The following is a 12,919-nucleotide window of genomic DNA, read 5'->3' on the forward strand; positions in this document are numbered from 1 at the left end:
TCAGTCATCATTTACTCACCCTCATGTCGTTCCAAACCTGTAGGACTTTTTCTCTCGTGGAACACAACAGAAGATATTTCGAAAAATGTCCATACAGTGGAAGTCTGTGGGCTCCAGTGTTGTTTTGGGCAGTTGAAACAATCTTCAAAATATCTTCTTTTTTCTTCTGCAAAAGAAATCAAGTCATACAGGTTTGAAATGACATGAGGGTGTGTAAATGAAGACAGACTGGTCATTTTTGGGTGAACTATCCTTTTAAAAAAAGACGTATTTTGGACTCTAGATGAGTTGTTCATAGAAATGCATAAAAGCACCAATAAATCACATCCTTCAGGTGTTGTTGGACAGGTAGCTAAGTTGGAGGTCATAATTCATATTTCAGCTCAGTTTCTTTATCATTTCCATCATGTTAATGCAGGAATTTCAGCTACATTTGTTCTGGCTATCTGGAGTTTCTTTCTCCTGTTCTGCTAAAAACTCTCACATGTAGGCTACAGGCTTCAGTTGACCTCAGTTGCCTCGAATGCCTCCATTAATTTGTCAAAGTATGTCTTAATGCATGTGAGAGTTCAGCCTTTACCCATAAATATTCCTTCCTCTGCTCTCATCCAACCTTTCTGATGACCTAACCTTCTGATTGCTCATTACTCTTCCTGTCATATTATGAAAATATCCTGGTTGACATATACTAAAGACCAAAGGTATTGCGAAGACTTTTCATATTCTTATCATAAGCTACTTTTAAACACGTGGCTACAATGTTAGTACTGTCATTGAGAATCTATCTATCTATCTGTCTGTCTGTATAGAATATATGTAATATATTAATAATATATTATTTAAATTTTTTATACTATTAATATTATTTAATTATTAATGTTTTTAATATTTTAGCTTCCAAAATTTATACTTTGTTTCACATTTACTTATTTGTCCTATAACACAGAATTGAGAAATATTAATAATGAAAATTAAACATTGGGCCTTCATGTACTTAAGATTTAATTGGTGCTTCTGCACAACCAGGATAATAATGATCAGTCAACCACGACTTAATAAATCTAATAATCCAGCCAGAAAATTAAAAACTGCTTGCTTGCTTCAGAAGCATTGCCATATATATCTCTTTTACAGGGTGTCTTGTAATCATTAAATAACTGTTATTAACACTTCTGGTGGAGCTTGTGAGTCTTTTTTTTTTTAGAAAATACATTTCTTAGCATTGATATGTCTGGTTATGTGTCATGAGGATGTGAGATGTATTTCGAGTCACACTGAGAGCATCTATCTAACCTTTTACCTCTTTGCGTTTGGCTCTCTGTTTGAGATTCATCAGCGATGGGCCAAGGCAGTGCTGAGCTTCACAAACACTCATCTGTTGACCTAATCTCTTTCTATTCTGACTGAACACAGCGTGATGTCTGGAAATGCACTGCTTCAGCGATATCTTGCTACATCCGTATCTGTGAAAGGCTGAGAAATGCTCATGGTCTCACATGCCTACGCACTCACATATACATTTACATTTAATCATCTTGGCGAATGCATTCTTACATAAGCAATTAACCACAAAGTGTAGAAGGTACATAAATATGTAGTTTAGTCATGAAACTCTAGATGGCGCAAGCTGATGGGTTGTTAACGTAACTGATGATATTCAGAGAGTTAAACGAATAGTTCACCCAAAAATGAAAATTTGCTGAGCAAGTGAGTAATGCTAAATTTCTCCAAATATGAAGAAACAAACTCATATACATCTTGGATGGCCTGAGGGTGAGTACATTTTTTTTTTTTTTAGCAAATTTTCATTTTTGGATGAACTATTCCTTTAATTGTTAAAGATTTGGACTGGTAAACAAGAGGTTACACAGTAGCTTTGAAACAAGGAGATCTATGCGGAATGGTAATTATTCTCATTCATCTCAGTGGCATTTATGAATTTAAACCAAGCGACTAACTAGTCTTTAGTGCATGTTTTGAACCCGTTTGCTGTTAATTTTAGACCCATTCTCCTGTGTTATAAGAGTATTTGAGTTCTTATTTATTTTCTATTTGGTCTACTATTTATTCATCCATTGTCGTGCATTTTTCTCCACACAGAATCACTCATTCTTTCTCTAGCTGTGCTCCGGGTGGTAAATGGTGCGGTTAGGCCTGCTGTTGATTGTCATCTCCTGGTCATTAGAGCATGATGTGTCTGCTGAACAAGCTTTCTGCTTTCTCCCTCTCTTTTTGTCGGCCATCTGACAGGCACCGTCACTAAAGTCTGACTCCAACAAGTCGGAACTTGCAGCCAAATCTTCTGTCAGCAGCCGTGTGTGTGTGTGTGTGTGTGTGTGTGTGTGTGTGTGTGTGCGATATGGTACAGTTTATGGACGTGTAACTTGGTATCAGAATTGGCTCCTGATTATCATGCACAACCTTTAGATTACAGTATTGCATTTATGCCCTTTGCTCAACTATTTTGTTTTTCATGCTTGATAAGAAACAAATGGAGAAAAAAGATATTTTATCCAGATTTTTAATAGAGGACGCCAGGAATAAGTTATTAAAAAATAAATAATAGACATGAAAAGGCATGTATAGGCAAAACCAATGTTGCGATAGAGATTATGATACCAGTGACTTCAGCTGATTCTGAGAAACATCATGTGCACATGGCTGGATGCGTTTTTGAGCAACACTAAATAGTTGTAGATGGTGTCGCTCTGAAATTACTGTCATTTTGAATAGTAATAACCACAACGTGCCTTTTATTGTGATGGTTACTGACTGCATTAAAGTGTAATCAAAAGGTCATACCTGATATGGATGCATAACACTGCTGAGATTTGATATGAAATGTGTTATGTAAAATAGCAACAGATTCCTGTGATTGAATTCACATTTCCCATTTGGTGCAAGATGAAAATTCTAATTCAATAATATAATTTAGTTTTGCCATTTTCTGCACTAGTTTCAACATTTAAACATAAATGTGTCTATAATTTGCAAAATTAGAATCTATTATATAAACTGGACTGATATATTGATGAAATAGTAGAGAAATGATAATTTCTGCAATGCATTTCAGCCACCGTTAATAGGTTTGAAATTTCGTTTTCTTGTGTTCCCATTCGTCAGTTATTGCATCAAAACAGGTCTTTGCGATTCAGAAGTACTGAGATTATATGTACAATTTTTTAACATTTAAAATATTATTACAACTTAAAATAGCTGTTTTCTATTTGAATATATTGTAAAATGTAATTTATTCCTGTGATGCAAAGCTGAATTTTCAGCATCATTACTCCAGTCCTCAGTGTCACATGATCTTTCAGAAATCATTGAAATATGCTGATTTGCTGCTCAAAAAAAATAAAAAAATCAGTGTTGAACACAGTTTTACCGCTTAATATTTTTGTGTAAACAATGATTTTTCAGGATTTTTTTTCCAGGATTATTTGATGTATATAAAGAGCAGCATTTAATTGAAACAGAAACATTTTGTAACATTATAAATATCTTTACTGCCACTTTTGATCAATTTAATGCATTCTTGCTGAATAAAAGTATTATTTAAAAAAAAATCTTACTGACCCCCGACTTTCTAACAGTAGTGTGTGAGCATATTATCAGCTACTCTCTGTACCTTTTGCACCGAGTGTTTAATGTTGCAATGGTTCTCAGATACATATAAGATCCATGTAGATTTACAAGAGAGTCCTGATGCTGTTTTAGTTGTTCTGCAGACTCATTTCTGAGCTTTAGTTCTTCCAAACAGTTCTAACAATTGTTCATTAAAGTCTCAGCCATTAAACGCACAGTAACGTCAGTCCATTTTGTAAAGAATCCACCTCCGTTAGTTGGACTTTACTAGATGCTTTTAAAGGCCATTTATGGCTTGTTAAGTGAATAAACTAGTTTACTCAATAACCCAATAACAAGGTTCTCAATAACACGCCACTCTAACACAAAGAGCCAAAGAACTGGGTAATCCTCTTTAAAACATTCCTTTTAGGCTGTGTACACGGCCTTTGTGTCAGCCTGTTAATGATTGACGGTCGGAATGACAAAGTGCAAATGACTTCTCAGTGAACCGAGTTCATTGTCACAACCAATAATCTTGAAGCGAGTGGACCTGTATTTTAGTCTCAAATATTGTTGTATTGGACCCTTTTCAATCAGTTTTGCTGGCCATTTTGTTGTGTGCATTGGTATTTTGTTGGCTTTTTAATTGTTTTTAAATATAATTAACTTGATGCATATCAACAGAAATGTAATGTCAGTGCATGTGAGCTTTGATTATTTTGCATGCAACAAAATGCTTGTTTTTCTTTTATTAGTAGCGTATTTCTACAGCTTTGATTAGGTGGCCTCACCACTGCGATATTGAGCTCTGATTGGTCAGGAGGGGGGAATTGAGCAGACCTTAAGTCGGTTTCATTCTTTAAGTCTTGGATCTGTGTTATTATTCTGATTCCAGACTTTCTTTGAGACTCTCAGATTTGCGGCAGCCAAAACATATCACCTGTTCCAAAGCAGATGTTGGATGGTTAAATGCCTCTCACGCATCACAGGGCATCATCACACGACTGAATTTATGTCAGATCTCCATCCTTCATCATTTTTGATAGAAGATAGCATACATCTTTTGACAGCGCCTGTCATGTAGATGGTAAGCCTTTCAAACACAAGCTTGTTTCCAGATTTGCACTGGTAATCCTTTTCAGACCGTAAATACCCACTGGAATGTTTGCATGGATGTGGTTATTTCTCCATTTTTAAAGCCAGCTCCTTTCAGCTTTGAGACGAAACATTTACCGCTTCGACCGATCAGACCAGCTCAGTGGCTTTCGAATCTCTTGCCGTTTTCTGAAACCACAGAGCATCCAAATAGGCAAGTTTACGGCCTATTGAAATGTCACAACTGATAATAAAAGGTCAAGACTCTTGCCTGCATTTAGAGTGTCTGAAGCCAGGGCACAAGGGCCTCCTTCAGGCAATGATGAGAATGCCATGGGCCCTGCGGATCTAATGCACTTTAATACCAGAATCCATTGGACATCAGCTGCCCTCCATTCCTCAAACTTACCTCCATTGCTAAGGTGACCTCATAGGTAATTGGCTGCACTCTGTGGGAGGCTGGTACTCCGTGACTGATTGGACTGATTTCATGGGCTACTGAACATTGACATTTACGAGATATCCCCCCACCTCACTGCCCTTTCCTGTGCTGTTGCCCTTTGTTTCAGAGTCCTGCACTGAGAACAGTGGAATTCAGCGATAATGCGCATTGTTATTAGGGTTTTTACCGTGTATGCAGTGTGGTTCGCTGGTGCTTTTCACAAGCATAAGATGTCACTAATCAATTGCACAGTTTAGTAGTTAGAAATAAACAATTATGCAAGTTGTTTTGTGGGGAAAAACATCTTAATGGTGATTTCTCCTCCTTCGTGATGCAGGCTACACTTGTGCAAGTGTTGCAATTTATAGGCAGTTTTCCATCACAATTGTCGTCTTTAACTTGTTCACTATTTTTATGGCATTACTACAGCTTCTACATTTACAACAAAAAAAGCGAAAAATACTTCATGAAAATGATTGGCAAATTTCAAAACTAAATTGCAGTTGCAATTTTTTCAAATGGCAAAAGACAATATAAATATAAACTACATTTATACTATAAACTAAATTTAAACTACAATAGCACTACGGTATGACTGGGTTTTTAAACTTCAAATGCTGTCAATCATGAATATGGTGGTGATGGAATACTGTAGATGCTTTAATCAGTAGAGAGTTTACTGTACCGCTTGCACTGCGATAGATTAATTCAAGATATGTTACTCTGAACTTATATGCTTATAAGTCGTCTGATCTTATGCAGTTTTGATTCTCAAGTACGACAGTATGTCACTTCCCAGATATTCCAAGTCCCGTCAAACGCTGATTCAACATGTTCAATCGGCAATAACAAAGGGTGTTTAGCTCTTTCTACTGGAAAATATGATAATACTGCTAAAGAAAGTGATTTTTATATAATTACACACTACTGTTATATTAGATTGGCTATACTGCCCACTCCTATTTGTAATCCACTCGCTGTTTTTGGTTACTGTAGATGACTTTGGCCAGTGTTAAGGTGTAGAGAGGATGAACAGGAACAGTGATTGTTATCCACACCTATTGTGGCTATTAAATCGGTCCTTTCTGATAAAGATCTAATGTGCCTGAACCTGAAGTGCCAATTAGAGCTATGATATTGCTGTATTGCTTTTCAGTTGAGTGGGAGAAATGATATTTATGTGAGAATGAGTAGTTTTCATTCTGAGTTCAACTGGACCGTTTGCTGCTTTGTTAATCATTGGGATGTGGCACAGATGGAGAAATTTCCAGACAGGTGGGGTCCTTACATGTGGAGACTGGATGAAGCTAATTGCTCCAACTGGGTTGGGGAAAAGGGGTTTGATAATGGATTTAAGGTAGCAGGGGCCCAGGACATTGACTGCAATGGTAGTTCAGAAAAAGTGTCTTGATTTTGATTCAGGCAAGTTTGTGCACCCCATGTAGACTTAAGCAAAGATGCAAGTGTGAGGATTTCTGACAACAGCTTGTGACAGATCTTCTGGCGGGTAACTGTGAATTAAGCAGCAGCATTTTGGATAGCCTTGAGGGGTCATACGGCACATCCAGATAGGCTGGTGAGCTGTCGCTTGAATAAAAAACAGCTAATCTTGCAGAACTTTCAATTCCCACCTACATAGATGGGAAAGACTGTCTGACCGACATCTAAACGTTTGCTTTGTATCTACTTGTGGTTTAGGGTTGGGTGAATAATCTCAGGCTCCGTTGTCTGGGGAAAAAATGTTTAATGAGAAGTTGAGGTCAAGGAAAAGGTTTTTTTTTTCTGGAGTTGTGTGTCATAATGCCGCAAGACTGTGTGATTGTTGTAATGTGTTCACTGAATGCGAGCTGGTCATCTTTGCAGACTTCTAGGGCTTTTATTCACCTTGAGGTAACCACTGTGTTTAAGAGTCAGAAGCCATCTTGAGAGCAGCTCAGTCTTGACAGGTTGAGCTTGAGGTATTGATTATTCATTCAGGTTGAGATGTCAGAGGGATATGAGATCACAGAGGTGAAAACAGATAGAGGCATGAAAAGCAGCCCTGATTTTTGTCGACATGGCAGTGAAATAGAAAAGCCATGCATTTGGATGAGAGAATAAAGTGATCTGGTATAAATGGAGAATGGTATCGAACCAAGGACAGATCCTTGAGGGATACCAGTATCGTCAGGATGCAGGATGCAGGAGTTGAACATATGCATGTGTTTTCAATAAATGTACTCCATGACTCTTCACTGTTTTTCTTGCTTAACACTAACTGGCTAATGTTTACTTGTCTTACTTTCAACCCACTCATCACTTTCTTGCACTCTTTTTTTAAATACCTCTCAGTGCTGCAAAAAATCTGTTGTTTTACCACTTATTTTTTGCACCCTCAGAGCCGCGAGCCACTCAAGCTGAGCGAGCTAAAAGCAGAAGTGTCTCCTCGTATCTCTGTGGAAGACCTCATTGACCTGTGTGAGCTCAGTGGACCAGCTTACTTTAAAACTCCTGTCAAGAGGGCCAGGACTGGGAAACCCAAGATTCTAGCAGTGGACACTCGGAGCCTTGAAGAGTATCCTTTCAGTCTTAATGATACTGTAAACAGAATCCCTACACTGCCCAAAAAAAAAACTTTTTAAAAAAAATATATTTTCTAAAAATATTCTTCAAACTTTTTTCCCAATATACAGTACCGTTCAAAAGTTTTGGTAAGATTTTTTTAGTCTCTTATGCTCACCATGTCTGCATTTATTGATCTTCAGTGTCACATGATCCTTAAGAAATCATTCTAATCATAAGCAAGCCAGGAGGGAAATCTCCATGTACCCTGATGGTATTTGACATTGGAGAGGGTTAAGTTAAGGAATATAGCCGCATGATCAGATATGACAATATTACCAATCTTGCAGTTCAGTGTATTATGAAGGGAAGCTTTAGGTGAAAAAATATAGACTATTCTACTGCTGGTTTTGTGTACTCCTGAAAAAAATTATATTCTCTCTGCCCAGGGTGTAGAACCCGCCACATATCTACCAAGCCCAGTTCCTGGCACATCTCATCCAGGACACAGGCCCTGCCAGAGCGTCCGCCCTTCGACGGGACGGATTTATCTAATTCAGGTGAAAGAATACAATTGAAATCAGATCAGTTGAAACCCAAAGAATCAAGGCCGTACACATATTGTTGTCTGTTGCTAGTAGTGAGAGTCCAGTGTATGAATGTGTGGGAGAGCATTACGGTGGTTCATTTGTTGAAGAGGATTGTCACAGTTTGCATTAGTGCCGCTTTAAGTAGATACAAGAGAGCACACAATCAGGATAAGAGCAGTCATAATAAATGTATACAAGGCTTTCAGGGAAATTAAGCTGCCGCATAGTAAATATAATGTAAAAGCTGCAGGGCTGATATATGGATGTAGATATTCATTGTCCTCTTGTTCTGTATTCTGCACCATTTATGACCATATCAATATTTGATGTGAATGTTAGACAAAGACCTTTCTGTTTTAATGCCTGTATAAAATCTGCATGAACTAATGATTAATGTGAGCATTTTCTCATCCTCTTGAGAAACGGAGAAAGGTTCTGTTAAATGTTTCAGAAAAGTTCAGCTCCTAATAATTTTTGTTGAAAGATGTAGCACAAAATATTGCACATTGTAAATGTATCTATGGAGGAAGGCAGTTAAGAAGCGTTATTATTCAATTACACTATGCATTCTTTCTCTTTTCTCATCTCAACTTTCACTTCGCTCACCTGCCGCGTTTCATTCAACGCTTCTCTTTGAGACGCACTTGTCCTGGTCATATTCAGTCGATGTCCCAGGGGACTTTTCTTTCTGCTCCATTCTTTATCTTGTCCTGCACACTCTGTTCTCCGTCTCTTTACTTTTGTGGTTCTACAGTGGTTTTTGGATGGAGCTGGACGGTTTCTACAAAGCTGGTGGATCTATGTGGAGTTTGTTCTGTAAATCCTGTGAACTTCACCTGACACAATCACAAACGGCCAGCTCAAAAGCTTAAATTGATCAAAAGTGACAGTAAAGACATTTGTAATGTTAAAAAAAGAATGCATTTCATATAAATGCTGTTCTTTTGAACTTTCTATTCATCAAAGAATCCTAAAGAATATCACAGCTTCCACAAAAATATTAATCAGCACAAGTGTTTTCATTATTGATAATAATCAGAAATGTTTCCTGAGCAGCAAATCAGCATATTAGAATGATTTCTGAAGGATCATGTGACACTGAAGACTGGAGTAATGATGCTGAAAATTCAGCTTTGCATCACAGGAATAAATTACATTTTAAAACATGTTAAAATAAAAAAACATTTATTTTAAATTGTAACAATATTTCACAATATTGCTGTTTTTCCTGTAGTTTTGATCTAATAAATGCAGCCATATGGCCCTTGACTGTACATGTGTAGCTTCAGTCGAGGTCACATCCCAGGCAGCATTAACATCCCATACAACTCCACGTTTGGGCCGGAGGGAGAACTGGTCCAGTGTCCCGTCACCAGCACATTGGCCGGATACAGATTCCGTGTCATTGTGATCCTCAGCAGCATCATGAAGAATGCAACCACAGTAAAGTTATTTGATTTTCATATTAATGTTTTTAGGACACACAAGCACTGTTAAATGCACTCTGTCACTTTAGATTAAAAAAAATGTAAATAATGATAAATATACAGGTAATTATCACAAGTTGGCTTTCTTTTCTCTTGTAGTTTGCGGCTCACCTGGTGAAGGTAAACTTCCCTCGAGTCTGTGTCTTGGATGGTGGCATGAACAAGATGAAGTCCACTGGCCTGTTAACCGTCCCGTCCCCACAGATATAACGGGATGTGCTTTACTTAAAGGGAAACTTTTTAAACTTTTTACATGGTGCAAAAAGCGAAAGCATTTCTCAGCTTTCCTCTAAACTATGTCAAGAGTTCTTTAAAGGCATTATGCATGTCAGCGCTGAAAAGTTTGAACTTGAAAATGAGTAACAAAACTGAAAACGGACTTCTGGGACCAAACAAATCAACAAATATAAACTTTTTTTTTTTTTTTACAATAGCTGTTGTCATAAAATCATAATTCGTAGTTTTCAAATTTAAATGGATTTATTTCTCAAAAGTCACTAAATTGAAAGTTTCCAGTCCCATTCTAGTATTTATTAGCCTGTTTACTTTCATGAATGTTCCTGGTTTTATTGTGAGTCCACATTATTTTAAAAAGATAATCTCAGTTTGTTCAAAACCAATTCGCTCTTCCTCTAAAATGACTTTCCTTTTAAACTTACGTTGTGTGAGTTATTGGATAATAGTAACCAATAGTCGAATAGCTATGTTGATGATCCAATCCATAGGAAGCCCCGTAATACATTTTCTCTTGTTAAAAATCCTGTATAGCAGTCTGAAATCAGTGTCAGTACAGAGGAAAAACATTGTGAACAGGGTTTAATAGTGAAATTCTCAGGCACCTACATTGTCAAAAACATCCAGAGAGAGTCATGATAAACTGTGGATGAAATTCTGTGGGTGAGAACGCATAATTAATGTCTAGACCAATCCAACCTGACAGAAAGGTACAGAAAATTTAAATAACCACATTAGTGTGCAAGGGCTTTCTTCAAATGCAATGAATCGTTTGATGTGAACAGGCTTGTAGAATCAGAAATGCACTTTGGGTTCCACTTTTGTCAGTTAAAAACAGGAAGAGGAACTATAATGGATCACTGGATATGTGAAAACTGGGGAAAATACATACCTGGGCTGGCAAATATTAAGAAAATGTAGCATATATATACAGGATACATACAGGAGCTTAATTCCATGGAGTCAAAAATACAGCCTAGATGGTGAAATGATGGGATGTTCTTGGCAGACATTTAGCACCTTAAAATAAAGAGTTTGCTCAGAAGAATAAAATTCTGTAATAATTTATTCACCCTCATGTTCAAACCTGTATGACTTTTTCTTCCGTAGAACGCACAAGGAGATGTTTTGCAGACTTTGCTGAACATTACTTTTGGCATTCAGTGCAAGTGATGGGGAATGAAGCGGTTTGTTTATGGAACAGACCGACTGAAATTTGAATCATTATTAGCTGAAAATCTTCCCCTCATTTGCATCTCATTCATATTCAAATATGTTACCTCAAGATGCATCTTTTCTTTCGTGAATAAAAGAATATCGCACAGGTTTGGAATTAAAATGAGTGTAGGCTAAGTGATACCTTTTTTATTTTTAGGTGGACTATTTCTTTAAAACCAATTATTTGCATATGCATTGCTCCTGAAAGCATGGGTCCATTGGTACCAGACTTTCACATTATATGTCATGTTACAAAGTACCTTTATCTTCTGCCTCGGATACTGGGAGTTTTCAGTCCAGTACAATGTTGTATGGAAGAGATGGAAACACATTTCCGGCTAACAAGTCAGTACGGACTAGAACATCCTGTCAGAATGTTTCCATACTGCAAGAATTCAGGCTGTGCTAAAGGTGAAAGATGGAGTTAGCAAGACTACAGTAGGTAAGCGCACCAAATAAAGTTGCCACTGCAAGTACATACTTCACCTCCACACAATGCACTGTCTCTAGAGGTGACCACTGCCGTTTCAACAGTAAGTTCAGAGCTAAATGTGCTTATTTTTACAATTTCCCCTCGGGGATCAATAAAATTAATATTTTAGATAACTGCAGGATTTTGAACCTCTTTGCTACCCAGCCCAGAGCATACAGGAACATATAAAAATACACTCATCATTCACTCCTACTGGCTGTAATGTTGCGCCTTCAGAGGAACACAACTCTATAAGACTAATCTGCGAAAGTTTTTCAAACAGCCTAGTGGAGATTTTCACTGAGTTTTTTTTTTGAAAGTATAAAGGTAAAATATTTTATAAGAATAGAGTATACACACACACAACGATTATGTATGTGTGAATATACAGTATATATAATTATAAAAAGAATATTTAAATGACTAATTTTCATTAATATTATATGAAACAACTACCACAATAATGGATTTACATCAGAAGTTTCTTATTTAAAATATATGCATAAGCAACAATCACCTGGATTCTAGCAGAGGTCGGTCGAGGCATGATTGCCCTTGAAATCGTGGGACTGTTGAAAAAAGCGTTTCTTTATAAACACCTCAAAGCTGCCACTTCAAAACGCAACATTCTACAGATTAAAAAAAATAAAAATTCTTGCAATGGGACATTGTTTCTATAGGGAGTTTCATTGATTCAGATCAAGGCTGTAAGAAAAGCAGTAAATGGGCCTAGTTTGTGCAAGGAAAATGCAGGCAAGAGCAAATTTGTATGCAAATCATTATTGAATTGAATTGAAACACAAGAACGCTTTTTTGAACGATTTACACAATTGTTCTGCACGTTGCATGAATGAGCCCCAATGTTTTTCAGACTTTAATAGACAGAACAGTGTTGTTCGAGCACAAAAGCAGTGTCCCAATGAAACAGCATCTGAAAAGATCAATTTGCATAATTAATATAACTGACTCAAAAACATGCTGACGAACAGCATTCAACTAAACTGTTACTTTCTAAAATTATTAATAATTTTAGTAATGATGTTCAAATGTAATGATTTTATACATATATTGCTACAAAAACAGTGAAGTGCTGTGCAGCAGTCATCACAGAGAGTCAAATGAATATGAGCAGCATCCGAACTGATTCACTAATTGAATTAGACTCCCTAGTTCTTCATATAAGAGACGGGATAGTTTTGGAGAGCTGCGTATTAATTATTGCCCCTGCTTGCTAAATTATCAATTTGCATAATTAATATAACTGACTCAA

The 12,919-nt window shown here is 37.0% G+C and overlaps 1 protein-coding gene across 1 annotated transcript in view; it reads left to right on the forward strand.

Moving 5' to 3' along the window:
• LOC107757006 (TBC domain-containing protein kinase-like protein) overlaps positions 1-10,140 on the forward strand; it is a 44,401-nt gene extending 34,261 nt beyond the window's left edge. The window contains exons 24-26 of the mRNA XM_016574333.1: positions 7,486-7,661; positions 9,522-9,681; positions 9,825-10,140. Coding sequence (XP_016429819.1) covers positions 7,486-7,661; positions 9,522-9,681; positions 9,825-9,935 — 447 coding nt within the window. The 3' untranslated portion in view covers positions 9,936-10,140. The remainder of the gene's footprint in view (positions 1-7,485; positions 7,662-9,521; positions 9,682-9,824) is intronic.
• Positions 10,141-12,919: the final 2,779 nt, after the last annotated feature.

Source organism: Sinocyclocheilus rhinocerous, unplaced genomic scaffold, assembly GCF_001515625.1.
Source record: "Sinocyclocheilus rhinocerous isolate Xijiao unplaced genomic scaffold, SAMN03320098_v1.1 scaffold953, whole genome shotgun sequence".
In the NCBI taxonomy this organism is placed as follows: domain Eukaryota; kingdom Metazoa; phylum Chordata; class Actinopteri; order Cypriniformes; family Cyprinidae; genus Sinocyclocheilus; species Sinocyclocheilus rhinocerous.